The sequence below is a fragment of the Gallinula chloropus genome, assembly GCF_964237585.1.
Source record: "Gallinula chloropus genome assembly, chromosome: 26".
Classification (NCBI taxonomy): Eukaryota; Metazoa; Chordata; class Aves; order Gruiformes; family Rallidae; genus Gallinula; species Gallinula chloropus.
The window spans coordinates 196319-217371 of NC_140111.1; the positions used below are offsets into that span (position 1 = coordinate 196319).

The 21053-nt window shown below is 41.7% G+C and overlaps 1 protein-coding gene across 2 annotated transcripts in view; it reads left to right on the plus strand.

Moving 5' to 3' along the window:
- Window positions 1-419: 419 nt before the first annotated feature.
- The window catches only part of TLK2 (tousled like kinase 2), a gene marked incomplete at its 5' end in the record, with an annotated part of 39060 nt that continues 18426 nt past the window's right edge, over window positions 420-21053 (plus strand). The window contains 9 exons of one of the 2 annotated variants that reach the window (XM_084275565.1): window positions 420-500; window positions 2290-2355; window positions 9068-9139; window positions 11624-11693; window positions 12716-12759; window positions 13326-13421; window positions 16053-16220; window positions 16763-16858; window positions 19744-19836. In XM_084275565.1, coding sequence (XP_084131691.1) covers window positions 420-500; window positions 2290-2355; window positions 9068-9139; window positions 11624-11693; window positions 12716-12759; window positions 13326-13421; window positions 16053-16220; window positions 16763-16858; window positions 19744-19836 — 786 coding nt within the window. The remainder of the gene's footprint in view (window positions 501-2289; window positions 2356-9067; window positions 9140-11623; window positions 11694-12715; window positions 12760-13325; window positions 13422-16052; window positions 16221-16762; window positions 16859-19743; window positions 19837-21053) is intronic. The other variant, XM_084275566.1, reaches the window with a different exon arrangement.

The following is a 21053-nucleotide window of genomic DNA, read 5'->3' on the forward strand; positions in this document are numbered from 1 at the left end:
AAATAAATTATGGGATAAAGAATCTTCCTTTTCTTTTTTTTTTTCTCCTAGTCATGCAGCATGGCTGAAAAGCTCTGAAGCATTTAGTCATAACACTCTGGTCCCATGCTTTCCTTCTAATAAAGCATCCAGTGGGAGAATGTGACATAATTGGTTTCTTGGATTTAGAGATCTTGAAATGGCTGGTACAACAGACAGAAGAGGAAGCTCTCCAGCAGGGTTGTGGTTTAAATACAGTAATATGGTGGCAAAGTCATGTTGCTATTGCACGGTAATGTTGCGCTTCTCTTGCAAGAAAATGCTTTCTACATGGTCGTGCTGCAGAACCGGCACTTTCGAGTCTTGTCAGTGGCATGGAATATTACCATCTCTCTCCTTTCCTTGCATAATCTGAGTGTTGTTCTCCTGTAGCAGCAGAAATGATGGAAGAATTGCATAGCCTGGACCCACGAAGGCAGGAACTACTGGAGGCCAGGTTCACTGGGGTCGGAGTTGCTAAGGTGAGTGTAAGTTCCTTTGGTCACAGGCATGGCTACTTATCCGTCCTGCGCTGCACTTTGGGTTTTGAATTTCTCCTTTGATAGTTTTGCTTTACTAGTAGATTTGTGTTGATAGTTGTGTTTCGACCGCTAATTTGCTTGAAGTGTGTTTAAGAGGAATGAAAATGGGATCTCTATGAGCAGATGTTTTGCTATACAGAAGATTTTGGGCATTAATTGAGTTCTTAGGAGCTTCTCCATCTTAAGGCAGCTTGTACACCCGCAAAAAACCAAGACAGCTTTGTCTTTGGAAGTGGGAATCTCATCTGTCTCCTCCTTTCTCCCAAGTCTGCATTTTAGAACTGATTCGGCCACTTGTTAGATACAGTTTCAAGTTCACTGTGTTTGATACAACGTGTGTCCCAACTTAATATATCCAGGAATTTGTTCAGTTCTTCATGGGTGCAGGGGTGCTAAAATTGTGTACTTGGTCACATAGAACACACACAAAAAGTACTTGAAGGTAAGCTTTCCTACACCTGTGATCCACAACCTGCTAGTAAAATCCCATCTTTGTCCTCACCTACAACTTTGTAAGTGTTCAGTAGCTGCTCTTGAATGAGGCGCTTGAATTATAACGTTGTGTGGTTGCTTGATACACTAGCATTAAGCTCTTCCTTCTCCAGATGTTGGTGGTAGTGTTAACTGATAGTGTCTCTGAGCAGTGAGATGGTGGCAGAACTCATCTTAAACTAGGTCAGCAATAAGGAGTTTGCTCTTGAGGAAGACAGTGAGTTTTAGACAGCATCAAGGTAGATGGTAAAACCACATATCCTTGCTAGGTAATTCTCAGAAACCTCTGAGAATTATTTAGGGAAGAAACTTTGCAAAAGTTGCTGTATTTCTTAGAAAAATTCAAAACTAATGAGAACTTGAAAAAGGGTTTCATTTGAGTTCATACTTTCTGATCTCTACTTCAGCCAGGACTCAAACAAGGTTAAGTGTTGCAAGGGAGTGTAAGTAAAACATTCAGCTGTAAGGTAGCATAGGAACAAAGTTTAACACTGGAAGGTGTTGAAGGGGTGTTTGATCTTTTCTCCCTTTCTTAAGACTTTTTTTAATCTTAAGGCTTTTACTAGCATAAAAGTTTATGCTGTGTAATGTATGTAGGATCCTGAAAGATATTTTTTTATATTACACCTTTTTAGTATACTTTTTCACCTTTCCTCCCTCTTGCCCATAACTTTTCGATATCTTTAGCTGTACCAGTATAGATAAAGCCGAACAACTTTTCTAGAATAGCTAAAACTTAGAAACATAGATGCTGTCATTTCTTTAAAACAGTGCCAGCACATGCAATGCTCACAAGAAAAAACCCATTAGGAGCTATTTCTTTTAAAGGAATAACCTTTAAAAGATACCGGAAAGTCTTAATTATGTTTTCAGTATGTTTGGAGCAGAAAGTACATGCCTTTTCTCTGTAGGGTGAATATTGAAAGCTCATTTTCGTTTCCAAAGCATATCCAAGGTAAAAAAAGCCATGTTTCTTGGAGGCTTAGCTTTGTGCAAAGCTCTTCTGTTACCAGGTTTTACTTTTACCTGTTGTTGTGCAGTGTAGTGTTGTACTTTGTATTAGTCACTAAACTGTTACAGTGCATTGCACTTATTTCAAACAAAATATATTTATTTACTTGCGTAGTTGCTAATTTGCAATAGATCAGCCAACCATTGATGTGAATTAGCATGACTCTGCTATGTTGCAGCAAATCGTGGTTGCAATATTAATCTCAGATACTACATTCCCTCCCAGGTTGGTGCTTCAAATTCCCTCCCTACCCCCCCAAGTCTCCGTCCGTCATGCTCCGCACTGGCATTGGTAGGTCATTGTCTTAAAGGGAATATATTGGGAAAGCTGTGGTACAATTTGTATGATTCAACTAAGATCTTCTAGCTCTCTCCAATTAAATGTTTAAGGAAAGCTACGTAGAGTAAGTTAGTGCCATCTAGTGGGACCGGGACTGGCACATCCTCCTGGGATAGAAGGTATTCTGTTGCTGTTTATTGCATAAAAGGAAGAAATGTCATCTTAGATGCTCTCCTATTGGGTGAGGGCAGCAGGCAGTTGTAACTGAGCTTCCTGCCTTCCACTGACTGGGTGTATCACTTGGTGTGCTTGGTTAGGTTTCTTTTAACATTTAAAAATACAGGGTGTATTTTGAACCTGTGTAAAACTAACGTACCAGTTTATATCCTTGGCACAACTGGAGCTTTAAAGCCCAATTTCCCTGCATGTTTGCAAGTGAAGAACAACTGTACTTGTTTCTGAGAATGACTAAGACTATGCTGATCTGGAAAAAATTTTTAGGGTTAGAGCTACAAAAAAGCTTCTAGCCGTCAGAGTCATGGGATTCTGGAAGAGCTTTCCAGTAATGGTAATAAAGGACAGAAATCCTAAGCTGTTTTGGAAATAGCTGTGTGTTGTCACCTTCTGTGGTAGCTGAAGGCACAACCCAATGATGGAGGTCATTTGCAGTCCCAAATGCCTCCAAATTCTATTGCAAGCCTGTGGTGAGTGATCTCAGCAGTTCTCTAGAATCTTGGAGTCAATACGTGGAATCAAATCTATGATCAAGGAATGTTTCTAGGCAACTGTGACACTCCTGTGCTTCATCCAGGTTACTAGACAGCTTTGAAAAGGCAGTGGTGCTTCAGATGTCTCACTATCCAGTAAAGTGCCATTCTTCCCTAAATTTGCAAACCAAGTCCTTGAATTAACACCTGACTACCTGACACCTAGCAGTGTTCCTGCTTATTTCGCTCCCATTTATGTTTACTCACTAGGGGAAATGTAAGTGTAGACACCTGAGGTTTTGTTCTGTCTAGTCATCTTGGACATCTTCCTTGTGTCAGTAGATACAGAAAGCAAAATGTAGCTTGTTTCTATAGAAAGCATTATTAATTTTTCTGTTTCTCATCTGCTTCCCTTCTGTCTGGGTGCTGGCTTTAAGGTTTTGGATAGGTTAACTTTTACAGATCTGTGTCGTTTTTATACACTTTTACTGGATAAGAATTGGAGTAGGTAATTGTGGTGGTTGAATTTGTGTTTGCACGTGACTTGCCTCAGGCTTAACCAGGGTGGATCATCACAGCAGCACACGTATCTTCTGTGAGTTTAAAAGATCTTCAGACTAAGTTGTGTGTGCCACTTCATTATAGCTAAATTAAAAAGGCTGATCCACAGTGAGTAACCTCTTCTGTCCTGCTGTAGGAATCCTGTAGATGCTGGTGACACTGACAGAGCGTAAGAAGTGTAGGTCTCAGTGGTAGCTCATGCTCCCTTTCCTCCGTCTTTGAGGTATCATAAAGAGGGATATGAAAATAACCTGCAGAGTGATACACTGCAGAACATCTGCCTCCAACAAGAGAATTGCTCATAGAAGTGAAGAGCATTTACTTGTATTATTTTGGTCTCACCTCTCTGTACTTCAGCACTCTTGATGAGATCAGTAGCACCAGTGGTGTGGTCTACTTGGCCACATTTTTAGCAGCAGAGTTACCAAGTTGAGAGTATGTGGTTGCAAGTAATCATGTCATCTTTGGAGGGAAGTGATGCTGGGTAGTGATGGTCCTTAGCAGGTGTCGCATGCCAGCAGAAGAACTAGTTAATCAGAATTTTGAAACTTAGAATTTAATTTATCATCTGCCACAGAATGTGCTAGGACTTTACACCAGATACTTAAAAATTGTTTGGATGTTTCAGTGTTCAACATTACTTACTTCAAGCGTGGTACCTGGCTATTAGAGGCCAGAAATAGTTGTCAGAGCCCAGTTATATTTCTGCCCCTGAACTGAGGGTTGGGATGAATTGTGTGACCCCTCTCTCCAGTTTGCCATCAATAAAATCAAACTACTGGGTTTTTTTCAACCTGAGCAAACTCTTGAGGCACAATGGAAGCCAAGCAAATCCTGTTGCAAATCTGCTTACCCATCCGATACAGTGGAGGTTACCTGTGAACATTTGATAGTAGATTAACTTCTTGTGGCAAAAAGACCTGGGTGACTTGGGGATTTCATTATTGGCTGTAATACCCAGCTTTTCTAAAAGGCCAATTAAGAAGCAGGCTGTAACTCATACTTAAGCAATGCTTGAAATAAGATAAGAATATGTTAATTAAGCCTGTCTTACACAGTAGCACTAGACCAGAGTAACTGGAAAACCATTCGACCGATTCACTTTGGTGTAAACCTGTGTAGAGTCAGCACTAACCTCTAGTGGAACTAAGGATTGACGTCCTTCTCTTTGAAATCACTTGATTTGCTACAGAATTCAGAACTCTGGTTACCTTGGCTTGAGGTAATGAGGCATGTCTCCACCATTGAGTTAGCAAGAGTTTTGCAATGCATGTTGCTGTTAAGTCCACGTTGCCAGCTCTGGCTGGTCAGCTTGAATTCCTAGAGCTGTCCTACAATATGAGGAGTTGGAGAGCACAAAATGGAGACTGCCCAATGTAAGAGTTGCAGACAGACCGGAGGGCTAATTTCTGAGAGCTTGGAGAGGCTGAGGAAATGCACAAGTCATGCAAGGCAGTAGATAGGCTGGAGCAGGAGATAGGTAAAGGTGGTCTGAGTCAGACTACCTCTGTTGTGGAAGATCCGATGGGAGCTATTATCAGCCTAACTTGTTTCTATTGGAACTTGAGCCATTTGTGGCCTTTGCAGGGCTCTTTTAGAGGGAGAAATGACTAACCAGCTCGTGTGAGTGGACAGATTTTAAATTCTTGCCTTTGAGTAGGAGTCTTGAAAGTGCCTGATACTGTTGCATCCACTTCTCAACATGGAGGTTTTGTTGTGCATAGGTAGGTCATGGACCTAGAAGCAGCAGTTGATAGGTGAATCACAAGGGAAAAGAGCGTGCCAGCTTATCTCAGAAAGAAATTCCTTGCGGAGGAGGAAGTGTGTGCTGTTCCCGTGCTTGTCATTTGGGTAAACACTATAGAAGGTATTAGCTTATTTCAGATGACCTACGTATTTTGAATTTTTGCTAGAGCCCCATCTCCGATTCTCCTGACAGGGTACAGTGGATGAGTGGGCTGTAAGTGATATCGGAGAGATGCAGTGTTATTCCGAAGTGGTCTATGCTAGAAAAGTCAGATGCCAGTGCAGATGACTTCTTCAGGAACAAAATTTATAAGCTCTTCCTGTGTAAACTATTGCATGTTTATCAGTCCCTACTACTGCTTCCCCAGCAATATTCTGCTGTTAGTATTATTTGCCATGGCTTACTTGTTTGGGGTATTTTTTCCCCCGAAATTCAGGTTTGTTTCTTTAATTCCTTTTGTGTCATGACCACTTATAATGGCATGCTAAATTAAGTACTGAACCTTTATCCAATGTCAGTTGCTGAGTTAAATATAAACAGTCAGGAATGATAAAACAGAAATTTGAAGGGGTTTTTTATACACACGCTCACTGACTGTTGCTTGAGGGGGAGATGCTCAGATACGTATGGTTTCTTTTATTTCATTGCCTAAACCTGTTGCTATAAGCAGTTGATAACATGAGCTTATGTGTGAAAGTAGGTACCTGCTGGATAATCAGGAAAACTTGCTTTTTCACTTGTGAAGCTACGGGAGGTACAGCTAAGAACTAGGCCATGTCCCTTAAACGGCCTAGGTATCACATCGGTACTGTTCCAGGTACAGCATGTTCTGTTGAACAATCTGTGTTCCGTAGTCAGAGTACCTCAAAACAAGACTTCTTTGCATCTTTGACGTGAAAGAGATGCTTCAGCTCCTTCCTTGTAAGACAGGCCTAATCCTTGAGCATTAAGAGAAGGGTCGGTGGAAGGCCTGCTAGAAGATCATGGAGGCAGAGGAAAGCTGATGCAGTGAAAATGGGTCAAAACTTGCTTACCAAGAATTCTGCAGTTATTCACAGTGTCAGTGCACATGACAGTGAATGGGCTGGGTACTTACAGACATCTGACAAGCGGTTCTTTTCTGGTTCCATAAGTAGGTAGGTAGTTCCTTTCACCCTTCCTACTACTCCACTGAGTTCAGTTTTAGTTTTGTTGGTATAGATTCTCAGGGAAGTTTTAAAGTAAAAGGAAAATAGGGGGTTTTTTCCTCTTCAAGAGTCTGTGATCAGAACTGAACTGCTCTTTTGTTGATGTAAAAGACAGGTTTGATTCCAACTGCTAGAGCTGCACATCTCCCATGCGGGATGGTTGGTACGGGTAGTTGTAGAACTGGAAGTAAGAACAACATTGTGGATCTTCTATTAGGCGTTTTCCAGCTGCTTGTGTCCCAGAACTTTACATTCGGATGCGAGCTGAGTGTATTTTTGGTACTGGAGAGGGTAAACCTGTATTTCTGAAAACAACCCCTAGGATCGTTTCTAAGGATAGACGGTCTCATTGGTTTATTTCTCCAGGTGACCCTGGAGTGCAGGTCACTGCTGAAACATTGGCCCTTCCTCAGCTACAGACATAACCTTTCAACCACAGTGTTCCTGAAAAGCTCAAATGTGGCAGCTGTTCCTGTCATTTGTGATCCATGTGCAAAATGGAGGCAGAGAGAGTTAAGCAAATGTGGAAACAGTTTTCACTTTCATCTTCATCATGTCAGAACCCTGGCCTGTCCATCTGAGACAAGCAAATGCTACTGTGTTGAGCTGCTCCTGCACCAAAACTTTCACACTTGCACAGAAGGTTAACATCTTGAACATGATGTTTGAGTTCAGGAGAGAAAGTGAGGGATTTGAGGACAGCATTTGTGCAATTTGAAAACAAGCCTTTTACATGGGATGAACTTTCTGCTGCTGCTTACTGTAAGATACTACTTTTTTTTTAATCAATGAGGCTTTCACGTGGATATAGCTAAGGTTAATGTTGGCACTTCTGTTAAGTTCTGTTGGCCAAGGAACCAATCCCTCACATAGCCAAGAGTTGTACCTGTAAAATCTGTGGGCTGTTATCTTGGGTGGTGAGGAGCTTCTTTGGTTAAAAGGCAGCTAAATTTTAAGCATTTATATTGCCAGTGAGGTAAAATATCTTTCTGTTCTTGAGCTATGTTTGTGTGATGAGTTGAAGTAATGGTATGGCTTAAAGGATATCATCTACAATTTTCCTGTAAGTAATTTGGTTTTAAAAGGGAACCCTAAATGTTTAGCTTCTTGAGCTGTTATGTGTTTTGGGGGTTTTTACTGAAGCAATTAAGCATGTCCTTTCAGGAGAAGCAAATTTGGTAGTTAACATTCATTTACCTTCTGTATTAGGCTGTGAACCTTTACTTTCTGTGGATGTCTGCTTGGGAATTAGGGTTAGTAATAGCTAGGCTGGGTCACCAGTTGAATTTGACAGTGGTGTTTGTCTTATAAATGAGGAAGGGAGAACTGCTACCCTCCAAAATAATCTGCTGTGGGATTTATCTGGGGTGTTAAGGCTTTTCCTCTGATAAGTCTATAAGTATATACAAGTATATAAGAAGTGGCTTTGCCCTGAGGAGAGATTGATTGCTGGGAAGTAGTTACTGCAAAAAATAAGCGTGTTTAAAATAGAATGAATCTTTGGGAAAAGATGCTCACAAGTTATTAATGGAGAGGTGGCTTTATAATGTCATTCTTCCTGTTAATGCATTCCATCAGTAATTGTGAATCTTGTTTTTATATCTTTATCAAATTCATCTAGATTTCTTAAGTTAGATCTGTGGGAGGATACTTTTGTGTCAGAGCACTGGGCTACATCACAGTGACTTTGTGATTCACTTTTCTTTCCTTTTAAACCCAGTGTTGATACAGATTTTAGAAAATAGTTTTCAGAAATGCTTGGATACATTAAAAAAAAAGGAGATGTGTATCCAGCAGAACTTGCAAAGATGCAAGCTGACGCTTGAAGGTACCTGGATACTATTTTGGTAGATCTATTCCAGCCTCTTGACTTTGTGCTGTAGCCTGGTAGGAGCGACTGCTCTGTTGGCAGGTCAGCCAAGAGTCCGTAAAATAGCTGAGTGAGAAAGATTGTCTTATGGGTGCCAGTCATTAACACAACTTTCACTTGTTTTTTTGGTGTTAAAAAAAGCATTTTAAAATGAGGCATCTAAAGAAAAATCAGTGGTACTGCCAGCATCAGATAACAGTAATAGCTGTCTTGCCTGGTGGAAGATGCCTCTGAATTCTTAGCTCAGGGCCAAGCAGATGCTTGCCTGAAGGGCCGAGCTTGGGACTACTACCTCTCAAAAGATCAGAAGTTCTGTTTCTCAAACCAGTTGTCTTAGACTTCTGTGAATACAGCCATGGCTATTTTGTGGATGTGGATAAATAGAATAGGATATAAATTGATACAGAAATATGATTGCAAAGGCTGGGTCAGTAAACTGCAAAGGCTGTCTGAATGGCAGTCCGCCTGCCACCTTGCTCAAAGCCACTTCTCGAGTTCAGTGCCCCATCATTTCCCTGGGTATTTGACACATGTTGCTGCTGTATCCATGTGACTTAGAGGAGTGTAGTTAGCCCAGAGATGCAATCTTTGATAGGACATATCTGCCTTGTATGGAAGTTGTTTCTAACAGTCTCTGCTTGTCTTTCACTAGGGTCCATTAAATAGTGAGTCTTCCAACCAGAGCTTGTGCAGCGTGGGTTCTCTGAGTGATAAAGAATTGGAGGTAAGTGGGCGCAAATCCTCGTGATAATCGGGTTTGAGGTGGGCATGATTAAACTCAAAACACAGAAGGAATTGTGAGAGAGTGAGTGAGAGTGTTCTTTGGGGTGTGGAAGGGGGCTAGTGCAAGTATTTAGTCTGAATCTTAACCCTGCAGTCTTTGGGCCACGTTGTGCAACAGTCTTCCTCAAAGCTTCCCACTGTAACGGGCAGATTATATCAAAGCCCAAAAATACAGCATTCCTAAGGCACAGTGTATGAAATTGTTTTCAGCTGCATTGTGATTTGTTTGCTGGTTTTGTATACAGCTTCCATCAAATAAAAAGCCAGAGAGCATTAATGGGAAAGTTTGCCTTACCTATCAAACATGTGAATTTGCAGAAGTCTGTACGAAGCAGAGCATATTTATGAATTGCTCCGTAGAAGTGTAGGGATGTGAAAATTGATGCTTTGTCCCTGTTTAATCTCACTGCTTTAGGATTAACTATTTTAAAACTCTTGCTAAAGCAGCAAAATTAATTGTAGAGTTACACTTTTACTTCAAGATTCCACATTAATAAAGCAAAATCTCAATTTCAAATGTGTTTTCTTACACATTTTAAGAACTTTACACACAGTTACCAGGTAAGTTTTGGATCATATCCCCCCACTATTAATGGCAGTACAGATACAAGGTGCCTGTTGAGAGTGCAGTATCTTAAACTCCATATGAGTAAGTACAGTTAATAGTGGAAGACTCAGCATTCTTGTTTTACTTGGTATTTTCAATGAACGCCTGTGGGGTGATTTAAACTGACCAAGCTGACGTAATCAATCTATCATTCCTTGCTTTTTCAGTCTGTAACAGATAATGCTGTGTGTAATTTTTGTTACATAAGTACTTGAATGGAAAAACAACTTAAACTGAATCTCATTAATATGCTTACAGTTCCATGGAGGCTGTAATGGAGCCTGTGGTGTTAGAGTCACATCAACACTGTTCAACCGTTGCTCTTCACTGTGCAGTGTGGAGGCTGTCACTGACTTTTACACCTACAGGGGCTGGAACTCCCAAGTCTCCAGATAGTTAGTTTTCAGTCCCCCTGTTCTCAAAAGTGCTTTGCAGACACAATAGCAACCTTTGTCTTAGCATCCCCCACCCCATCCTCCTACCAAAACAGTAACATGTCACTGACTGCCCGGCTGGTAACATGGGACTGTAGATGTTCAGCATCCACTGGGGACTCAGCCAGGTTTAGATTCTGGCTGTGTCAGCTTTATCCTTTTTATCCTATTAAAGGAAGTAGATTGATTTCTGTGCTTACTGTGTGCAAGTCTTTTGGCAGAGATCTTTAAACAGGGCACTTTGGACTTTGGTTTCCAAAGAGCATGAAACTTAGGTTTACCACAAACTTTCTGGCCATGGCTTTTCCTCCCCCAGAGTTGTTTTTTTTTGTTTGCACGCTGTGGTTTTCTTCCTGCCCCCAGGCTATGGTTTAGTGGTGGCTGCAGTGATTGTAATGCATATAGCTCAGGAAATTATTTGGGACCCTTTAAGATAAAAGATGTTTTTTAAATTACATTGGTGATGGAAATGACAAGATTATCTTTCTTTTCAGCAACCTCATTGAGCTGCTTCTAGCACAGTGCTTCCTAATGTTTTCAGCAGGTTTACCCACATAAGTGACCCTGGTGATGGGGAAGGCACCGTGCCAGGCTCTCCTCAGCTCTCAGGTGTCTAGGCTTGATGGCCTTCTACAGGCATGATGGCTTTGGAGTCTTCAAACCTCTCACCTGTGCTCTGTGTTGTGCTGTGCATAAATACATCGCTGTCCACTGATGAGCTGCCCCTCAGGTCTCAGGTTGCTCACAGAAATGGCAGTTGCAGCCAGCCCTTGGCTTTAATGAAGGCTAAGTCCAAATGAATTGCTGCGTTGGTGGCAGCTTTCTCCTGACAGCCATCTCAGGGAGCTCTGTCTTGGGTTAGGTTGCAGTTTTGCACTGGTAGACAGGATGGCTCTTGTAGCTGTCTCCAAAGAACTTTGGGGAGAAGTGTTAGCAGCAGGCAAGATGAATCATCATGATAGACTGTGAGTAGCAAGTGGACTGCAGATTTGCATGTCTGCACTCAAACCTCTTGTCATTACTCCTCTTGTACCAGTACTGTGATCGCCGTGACATGGTTTATACAGGTTTTTATAAGTGTTTGAACTTGTTCTGCTAACCAAGTGAAGTACCTGGGCAGTAGAGGCTGGCTTGCTGCAGCTGAAATAAAAGGGATAAAATTAACCTCACTCCTAACCATGTTCTCTCCCTTCTGCAGTGCATGTATCAGAAAGGGGTATCTATTTGAGAGCAGTTGTTTCTTTAAGCACCAGCGGTAGAAACAAAATGCACCAGAGAAGTGAAATGGCCACTGGGGATATGGAGCAGATTACTGTGGTTTGGTATTTTCTTTAAATCTTGGAATAACTGCAGAAAATGTTAATTTTGAAGTATTATTTAACAGACTCCTGAGAAAAAACAGAATGACCAGCGGAATAGAAAACGGAAAGCTGAAGCATATGAGACCTGTCAAGGTAATTCATCCCCTGACCCTGCTGCAGGGTTTCTGAGCCTTGGTAATTCCTGCACGTTTTTCAGTCAGTGTCCTAGGAAACTAATGGCTCTTCTCAAGGGTGTGTCAGGCAGCTTGTTATAGACTACTCCATGATGGTGTAGCTCTCTTCTGGGAGCCTTGTTATCCTCATTGGCAGGGAAATACACAGCTACAGCTTATTTGCACAAACTACTACGTTTTTACGGGAGGCTGCCCAAAGGCTTAATGTGGCTTCTCTGAAGTGGCGTTCTGGTCCCGTGTCACTGCATACACAGCAGCCAGACTTCAAAATACAGGCTGTACTCTCTTCCTGCTTTTCGAGACGTATTCCTGCCTTGTTAGAGCAGGTTCTCAGCGTAACAAATGGAGAACAAGCTGTGCTCAAGCATAAAGCAGCCAGTGCTGTCTGTAAGAAAAGCCGGGCGTTTTCAAGCCCGAGTTCAGATTTTCTAGCAAACATAGAGGCGGATTTCTATTTTCTCTGTTCTTCAACAAGAAAGTAATGAGGATTGTGTTGACAGAACTGCTTTGATAATGTTATAATAGAAGAAAAGGGCTAAGTTCTAATGAGCTGGTATTTAGCCACCACTAATTATCTCTCTAACTCTTACAGGAGTGCTTGTGAGAAATCTAATGTGCAGTAATTTACCTGAAGGCAGAGGAGTAAAAGTACCCTTTGCTCTGTCCTTATCTTCAAGGAAATTTGGAGATGTTTAGTGTTTTCCGAGTACTTTAGCAAGTGCAAATGCTGTTTGATTGGATTTGACTTGTTTGGAATAGAGACTTAATTGAATTGTCAACTGTAAATCCTCCCAACAACAGCACAAGAGCTGTAACCCTGGGGCAGGTTTTTGATGTGCAAAAGCTTTTGTTTCAATAGGTGGTTCACCTTTCTGCAGGAAAGGAATATCAAAATGCAGGAGTAGTTTTTTGGAGTGGCGTCATGACTTAATGTTCATAAAAATATCAACTCTTTTTTTCATCCTTTGTTTTCCATTTTAGGAAAAGGCACTCCTAGAGGACATAAAATTAGTGATTATTTTGAGGTAAGCATCTTTACATTTTCTGAGAAATCTGCTTGAATTCACATCTGTAGATGGATGTCTGTAATGTGACTTCTGTTATTGATCCATCGTTGGATCAGTGACATGGATTGATGCAGGAACATAGGAATTCCTGTACCAACTAGACTAGCTGACCAGCTGCTTACACACCCTGTGTGTAACAGTGACTGGCAGAGGTGCCTCAGTGGAGGTGTGCAGTTAGGCACATCTCCTCCCAGGGAATGGCCCCCCTAATTCTGTACAGTCAACAGTTTGATCTATAACAAAACGTGCAGGTTCATGTATTTTTTTTTGCATGTTAAAAATAAAAATGTACTTGATGCACCTGTGAATGTCTGTCTGAAGTACTTCATTGCTGTTGCTTTTGAAAACAGTACATGAAACTTAAAGCTTTTCCTCTTGGCTTGTCCTCAGTTTGTGTAAATGAGTCCCTAAAGCCTGTAAGGCTTCATTTTTAATATTAATGTGTTTCTTCTGTCTCTGTTAAATTTGCTTACATGTAGTATCTCTGTGGAATTACTGATGATCAAATCTGTTACTTTGGCCAGTTTGCTGGGGGAAGTGGTCCAGGAACCAGTCCTGGCAGAAGTGTGCCACCTGTAGCCAGATCATCACCGCAGCATTCTCTATCCAACCCTTTGCCGGTGAGTATTCTCCTGGGGACAGAACTGGTGCCATGGCATTGATTAAGGTGGTGGCCGTACTTCAGACAGGTAATAAAAGGTTCCAAACAGGAAAAAAGGGTCTCTTGGTGAGTGATTTGGCTTATTCTCTATTCAGTTTTTATTTTCCTTCTTTCTTCTTCTAGTTTTTAAACTTTAAACTGGCTTCTGGCAGCAAAGTCCGGTGTCTAGGGCACTGTTAACAATGCCTAGTGCAGTTTATGTCAGGTATTTAAATCAGTTAAGGTATGCAAGATCAGAGTTTTTAGCATGCTGTGTGGTTCCATATAGGTGCTGTCTGTCCTTAATAAAAGGTGCAACTGATGTATTATCTTACATTCGATTGTAGCTCAGGAACTTCCCTATCAAGTTGGGACTGTGTTGTCTGTTTGTATGGCACTGGTACAGTGACATTCCCATCTTGATTGAACCCTTTTGGATATACTGAAAAACAGGCATACCATAATAATACTGGTAAAGCCTTTTACTTCTGTTTATGTGCATGTGACTTGTAAGGAGCATTAGCAAAAGCCTGCAAAGAAATGTGTGTACATGCACATCTGTGTTACTGTTTTGTTACATAACTCCATTTTGCTGTCACAGCATTTCTGTGAGATCTGAATGTGAAGAAATAACCGGTAGTTTTAAGCCATTTAGGACAGAGCAGCTAAAACAATTCGTTTCAACCAGCAAGTCAATATTCTGGGGCTGTGGTGTCTGTTCTCAGCGTTGCCTGGGTCCCTCGTTTAAAATTTTCAGCATTTGTTGAGTGTTAGGAAAGCATGGAGCATTATGGGAAAGGTTAGTATTCCAGAACCCAAATGCAAACTCTTTACTGATTACATTATTCTGGAGAGACCTTTGCACAGTACATGAATGTGTGCTGAGCTAAATCCCAATGCTGAACGCTCTGCTCAGAATTTAATATAAGTTGCTAGATTTTTTTGAAGCTTTTAATGCTGCTTTAAGGGAGAATGTCAGATAGGCTTTGCAATATTTTTGATGTTTACAAAAATTAAACTATATTTAATTGAAGAGCCCTTTCTCCTGTCATATTAATTCACTGATACGCTTATTTAAAGGGAAGCAAATACTGATTCTGAATGTTGCAGTTGTGTAAGGTATTAGGGACAATGCTTTATTCCAACAGATGAGATACCCTGCAGGTTTTTGTAACGGGATATATTGATTCTTCCTTTGGTTTTCTTCTACACTTGCATGTATTCAGCAGGTAAAAGCTTGAGCAGAGCACTTCTCACGCGATGAAGGCATGTTACAGTTAGTTTCAGCTAGGCCAGTCTGCCTCCTTACAGGTGCACTTTGTATTTCTTCTGTGCTTTACTCTTGCAGCTAAACCTATAATGTTTGCTCATTCACAGCAAGCTATTAGGTGTATTTTTAAGATCTGTCCTCTTCTTACAAACTGGATTTCAGTGGTTTGAACTAAACTGCTTCCAAAAATGGGGGAACGAGTAAAAATTGGAGAAGATGGAGTATCTTACCCATTACAGATGTCAGTACAGTCTAGGAAGGGAGAAGAGAGGTAAAATGTCTTTCACAATGAGACAAACCTCCTCTAGACATCTGAGTTAATCTATATTGTATGGGAAATTTGCTGCAGTTAGAACTTGTGGAGGAATTGTAATGGCTTCAGGATGTTACTCCTTGTCTTCATATCTCTTTTCTGCTTTGAACTGCCCTGCTTCTCCTTTGGTCCGATGAACGATCTGCAGGTCTTCAGACTCTTGCGAGGTTACTCTCATATGTAAGCATTCTTTTTGGGAAGAAAGCACGCTCTTGACATCTGCAACTTTACCCAGAAAATATGCTCCAGGTTGCAGTTTTGGTTTTTAAGAAAAACTGAAGCCTGACCTGACAGTTTACTTTGTGTGGTGTATGCCTGTTCCAGAGTTACAAGTTGGAAGGGCTTAGGTGATTATTACCCAGACTGCCAAGTTTTAGCTGTGATGGGCTGGCTTGTTCTTACTGAATCCAGTTCCTGTGTCACAGTTGGAAAATGAGTCTCCTGCAGGAGAAAGGAGCTGGCCTTTAAGAGATGCAATGCGATTTGCTTATCTTGCAGGAGGTTAGTCTCAGCTGTAATGATAAAAGGAGCTCACCCTGATGTCTGGGTCCTAGACTTGGTTATTTATTAGTTCCAACTCAGTTTACTTTGCCAGAATAATGAATGTGTCGTGACTTTGGTTATTTTAAAACGAGTCCTTAAAAAAACCTCAAGTAGTATAATTTCGAATGCATTGAGGGAAATTATGCTGCAGTAATGGTTTTGGACCTAGAACCTACTCTGCTCCACTGGCTCTAAAACCCAAGCATTTGCAAAGGAAGGGCATGTGTTAACTGACAAGGAATTCAGTCCTGTGTGTTAATCTGCTAATTTTTTAAAAATTTTTAACTTCATCTACTTTTTGATGTCTGCCATTGGAATAGTCACTGCAGGAGTCCTGTTGGAGTTAACAGATCCTCACCATGCTGCCTGCCCATTCCTGAGCTGCTGCTTCGCTGACAACAGTTTTGGCAGAGTCAGAGAATTGCATTTTTAAAAAACAAACAAACAAAAAACGTTGATTGTATTTTTTTTTGACTGTGTTACAGCGGCGAGTGGAGCAGCCGCTGTATGGGGTAGACGGCAGCACAGCAAAGGAACCGCAGGAGGAACACTCTGCTCTGCCAACGCTGATGTCGGTGATGCTGGCGAAACAGCGGCTAGAGAATGAGCAGCTGGCACAGAGAGGAGGTGGCCTCTGTTTTACTTTTGTCTCGGTGAGCAGCTCTGAAAAGATTTGCATCCCAGGGGATGTTTCTAGTTAAGGGATGGGGAATTTGAAGCTTTTCTGCTCAAAGACAGTGGTTCAAGCACAGCCTGGTTTATCGATGACCAAGTCTACCATCTTCTGGTAAGTCGTCTTCCTTATGAAGAGTTCCAGGTCCCAGGCTTTGCTTGTTTAATGAAATGTTAGCGACTCAATCTTGTGTAGATCAAAATAATGGCATCTGAGAGATGCAAGAGAGTGAAGTATAGACTTGCTGTGAGAAGTGTTTGTTTTGGCCTCACTTAATCTCAGATGACATGAATTATATCAGGCTTTTAAAAGCTTTGTCTTTTAGCAGGTTGGACTAGGCTTCTTGAAAGAAACTGACTCTCTTGTTATAATGAACTGAATCTCTAGAGCATTCTTAAACCTTAATATGAAAGTGTGGTGCCCAGGCCAGGCTGCACCTCCCATGTAAAGATAAGTGTATCTGCATGGGCACTAGCAATCATGCTGAGGAGCACATAACAATGCACTAACTTTCTTTTGCAGGCTCAGCAAGGCAGCCCATCTTCTACCGGATCAGGGAACACTGAGCATTCCTGCACTTCTCAAAAACAGATTTCCATCCAGCACAAACAGTCACAGGTATAGCTAACTAGATGCTACATCTCTTGGATATGAGATTGAAGCTTGATGCAGCTTGCTTGTCTTCCATACCAGAGGATGCCACTTGTAGTAGACATAATGTTCCCAGTAAAAAGAGCCAGGAGTCCCAACTCTGCTCTGTAACTACTGGTTGAAGCAAATCACACTGAACTTTGTTCCTTATGTTGTGAAGGGTGCTTTTCAGTTGCTGCTTTTGGAGTTTTCCTGATCTGTTACTGAGGCTTTTCTGTGTCAATGCTGTGGGCAGTTCTTCAGCTGTGTGCAGATGTGCTCAGGAGAGGAACACCTTAGCTTTGTCTGTTTTGGTTCTGTTATATCCTGAATGTTCTTCCTCTTTTTCTAAGTGAAGTGAAAGAAAACCCGGGTGACAGTTATGAATGCCTCTGTTCAGGACCTGGGTCATGGGTGCATCCATGCTGCTTACTGTTAAATATCCAAAATCTAACTGCAAGCTGTCTGGCCTCTGCAGAATACATCTATAGCACGGTTTGTCCTGTCAAGGTAGAACATGGTATGTACCTGACAGTGTTTCTCAGCAGCTTCACTGACCTGGAGTCAAGATGAGGAGCTCTTTTGACTGTGCTGCTGTCTTTTTGGTGCCTTGAAAATTGTTAAGATTCTTCTTGTGGCTTTATGGCAACATTTACTTTCAGCTGAGTCATCTTTCTCTGTTGCTTTGAAAGGATGTTCAACTTTATCTGCAATGCATCTTGCTTATTTCATCTTTTAATCTTCTTTTGATTTTAGTCTCTTATTTCACTGTGACTGACCCTTCCATTGAGTGATTTTTAAACAATCAGGTTTATGTCAGTCATTTTCTCACACCAGCTTATATCAGAGATGATCTTTTTTTGCTGGGGGAAGTTTATTCTCCATTTCCCCAGCAGGTGGTAGAAGTTCTTTGTGTGTGAAGAACGGCAACTCTGCCTCTGGGGATGTTTAACTAGCTTAAGTCTCTGAGCTCTGTTGTGTCACTAGGGTCACGTTTTTGTCTGTATTGTTAAAATGTTTGTCTATGAAGTTCCTTGTGTCTTGCTAATCCGTGGAGAAGTCTTGTGTGACGTTGAGAACCTGCCAGAGACAACTTTCAGATTTCAATTTTTGCTGTCACAACACCAGTGCTTGAAGTTGTAGTCCCTTCTGAAGTGAGAAAAATGTTTTTATTCTCTCTTCTGCTTAGCATGCCCACAGGGCCCATCTTCTTTGGAAAGGGTAACACCTTCTGTGACTGTGCTTTCTGCTAGTGCTCAGCTTCCTGGTGTTCTCTAGTGGTCTAGATACAGCCTACACTCAAGGAAAAATAATCCAGGAAAATGCTTGAGTGCATGTGTTCTTGGTTTTCTCTTCAAAATGTGTTGAGCTGATAGGGTTAAAAAGAAAATCTTCAGTGATTTCCAGTTTGAATCACTCCTGGCAATGCCAAAAGAAGTCAGTGTGAGCAAGGTTTCCTTAGTGTTTTCAGACAGTGGTAGAACCCTCCCAGTGCTCTGCAGCGAGGTGGGTTGTGATGAAGTCACGTGTGAGAGCGTATATCCTGAAGCACTATTGCGCCAGTGACACAGCGCACGTGTGCTTGGCAAAGTGCTGTAACAGGCATAACGAGACTCTGCCGCTTGAGTGAGCGCAGCCCAGGCTTTCCACGCACAGCCTTTTCCTTGCCTTCAAAAGCTCTTGTCACGTGTGCTTCTTGCAGGCTGTCAGGAAGCATAAGCAAAGTGAAGGCAGAAGTGAGGTGACCTGCCCAGGCCTCTTCTTTTGTCTTTTGGGATTTAGGCTCATCTTGCTTGATTTGCAGTGCTGGCAGGTGTGTTTTTCCATCTTTCCCATACTGGGCATATGTAGAGAAGCAACAGTCCACTGCATTTGTCTCTTACTTTATGGTGTTAGCTTCCAAGAAAGCCTGAAATTTCGGAGAACAGTTATGTAGCAATTCCACAGGTAAGTCTGTGCTAACTTTTCAGAACCAGGATAGTTGCTTGCTAGCCACAAAGGTGAAATCTGCGTCTGGAGTCATGGAGTGAGATTCCCTTGTGTTGCCTTGTTGGGGTTTGTTTCAGATGTTATGCTCGTGTACGTACTGACTTCTTCCCTATCCCTAGCCATTAATGAGAACGCTCAGTTTGAAATATTCCCACTGCTGGAGAATATAGTGTATGTCTTTTTGTCTTCTGTTCCTGGGTATAACTCTGACTTCAGTGGTGAATGTATTTGAGATTCACTGCACCCTGTTAAACTTTGTAAATAGGTTTAACTCAGGAACTGTAAAGCACCTGTCCCTAGTGGGCACTGATACATCAGTTTGTTGTGAACAAAGATTTGTGCCTAATATTCCTGCCATCAATCCCTTACAAGACCTGTGTTTTCTGCCAGGATCACCTTAGAACCCATGGGTGTTCTCATTTGTTGAGCAGGTGGTGGTTCTGTGCTCATTGAAGATCTAATAAGTTTGACGTTCTGGCTGAGGGTTGGAACTTGTTGGATTCTTTTTTTAACCTTTGTCCCATACGAGTTACATTGCACTGCAGATAAGGACAGTGAATGGCAGAGGCCACTAAGGAGTGGGCAGAACTCAACTATAAAACCAGAATTTGCAGGAGACAGAGGCTGTTGTAGCCTGTTACATCTTACCAGTTTGTGTTCTCCAGAGCAGCTTGGTGCTGACTGAACCTCCTGTGCTGGAGGCAACCGCCACACAATCAGAAAATGAAGAATGGAGAAAGTTCTTCCACAGACAACTATGATGCAGGGGATCAGTTCCCTAACTGTTCAGAGCAGAGGGGGCTGCACTGTCATGTTACCTGCTGACTATCTGAAGTATTAGCTGTTTTTCTTGACTATGGTTTTATGGTGATTTTTCCTTACAGTCTGACCTCACAATGGAAAAAATATCTGCACTAGAAAACAGTAAGAACTCTGACTTGGAGAAGAAGGAGGGGAGGATAGATGACTTATTAAGAGTAAGTATTTAAAGCAGGACAACTGGTCCAAAAGCTGCTATTTAAAGATACCTGGAATGCATGTGCTAGCTAGGCTGCAGAGCAGGATTTTATATACCAGTCCTCACAAGGTGAAACAAACCCCCTCATCTCTTATTTACAAGGTAATTGCCTGGCTTGTAGATACTCTGGGTGCACTTGAACCCACGAGTGGTGTAGCAGTGACTGGCTATACAGTGCAGTTGTAGCTCAGGTGTTTGTGCCCTCAGCAGCGTGTTGGCCTGTTTTTGATCTCTCACACACTTTATTTTGTGTTTCACTACCTAACCTGTTCCTCTTCACAGCTTTTTCCCTCTTCTAAATACGGAGAACCTGACTCCTGGTTGTTTTTTTTTTTGTATAGTAATGTGTTCAGTAGCTTCTCCATAGCCTGGGAGGGTGTAATCTGAAATGCTAATTCATGAGTCACAGAATTGTAGGGGTTGGAAGGAACCTCAAGAGATCATAGAGTATAACCCTGGTGACATGTATGGAGGTGAGGAGAACATCTTTTGGTCAAGCCTAAAGAAAAACCTTCTCTTAGCCCATTAGTATTCTTAAGTAAAAGATAAATACCTTTAAATCAAGGATCTTGACTTAATGGAGGAGTTCTAATTGATTTAGTTTTCATCGGCTGGAGAGGCACCTGTTGTGAAGTGTTGAAAAGGATTAGAAAACACATTGAAGGGGGAAGAGGGAAGTCACTCTGAGAGTGTCTGATCTCAGCAGCTAAAAGAGCTGAGACAAGCTTGTAGAGACATTCAGAGGCACATGTGGGTTCATGGCAAAGCAGGAAATAATAATTTCTTTTTTAAAATTTTACCATCCGCTGTTTAATCAGAAACCAGACTGTTGGTGGGAAAGGGGATGGTTAAATTTAACTTTTTATCAATGAAAATTGTTGCACTTAAAATTCTGCTGTACGACATGGTGGTCTTAGGAACAGCAGCTGTTGCTGGGAGCTGTCTGCATAGCGGGACTGGTGGATAATAACTCAAACAAGATTTTAATTGAAAGTGCAAAGGGACTTACCCCAACCTTTTCCTCAGCCAGTAGTGCAGCTAAAGAGGGAGAACAGTCCAGGGATGACTAAACTATTCTGAGACCTGGTAGCTGCAGCAAGGTCTTAAAAGCGGTGATTCCTGGTACTTTTGTTGTTTAGTCCTCTGCAAGTTAGTGCCTTACATGTAAACCAGGGT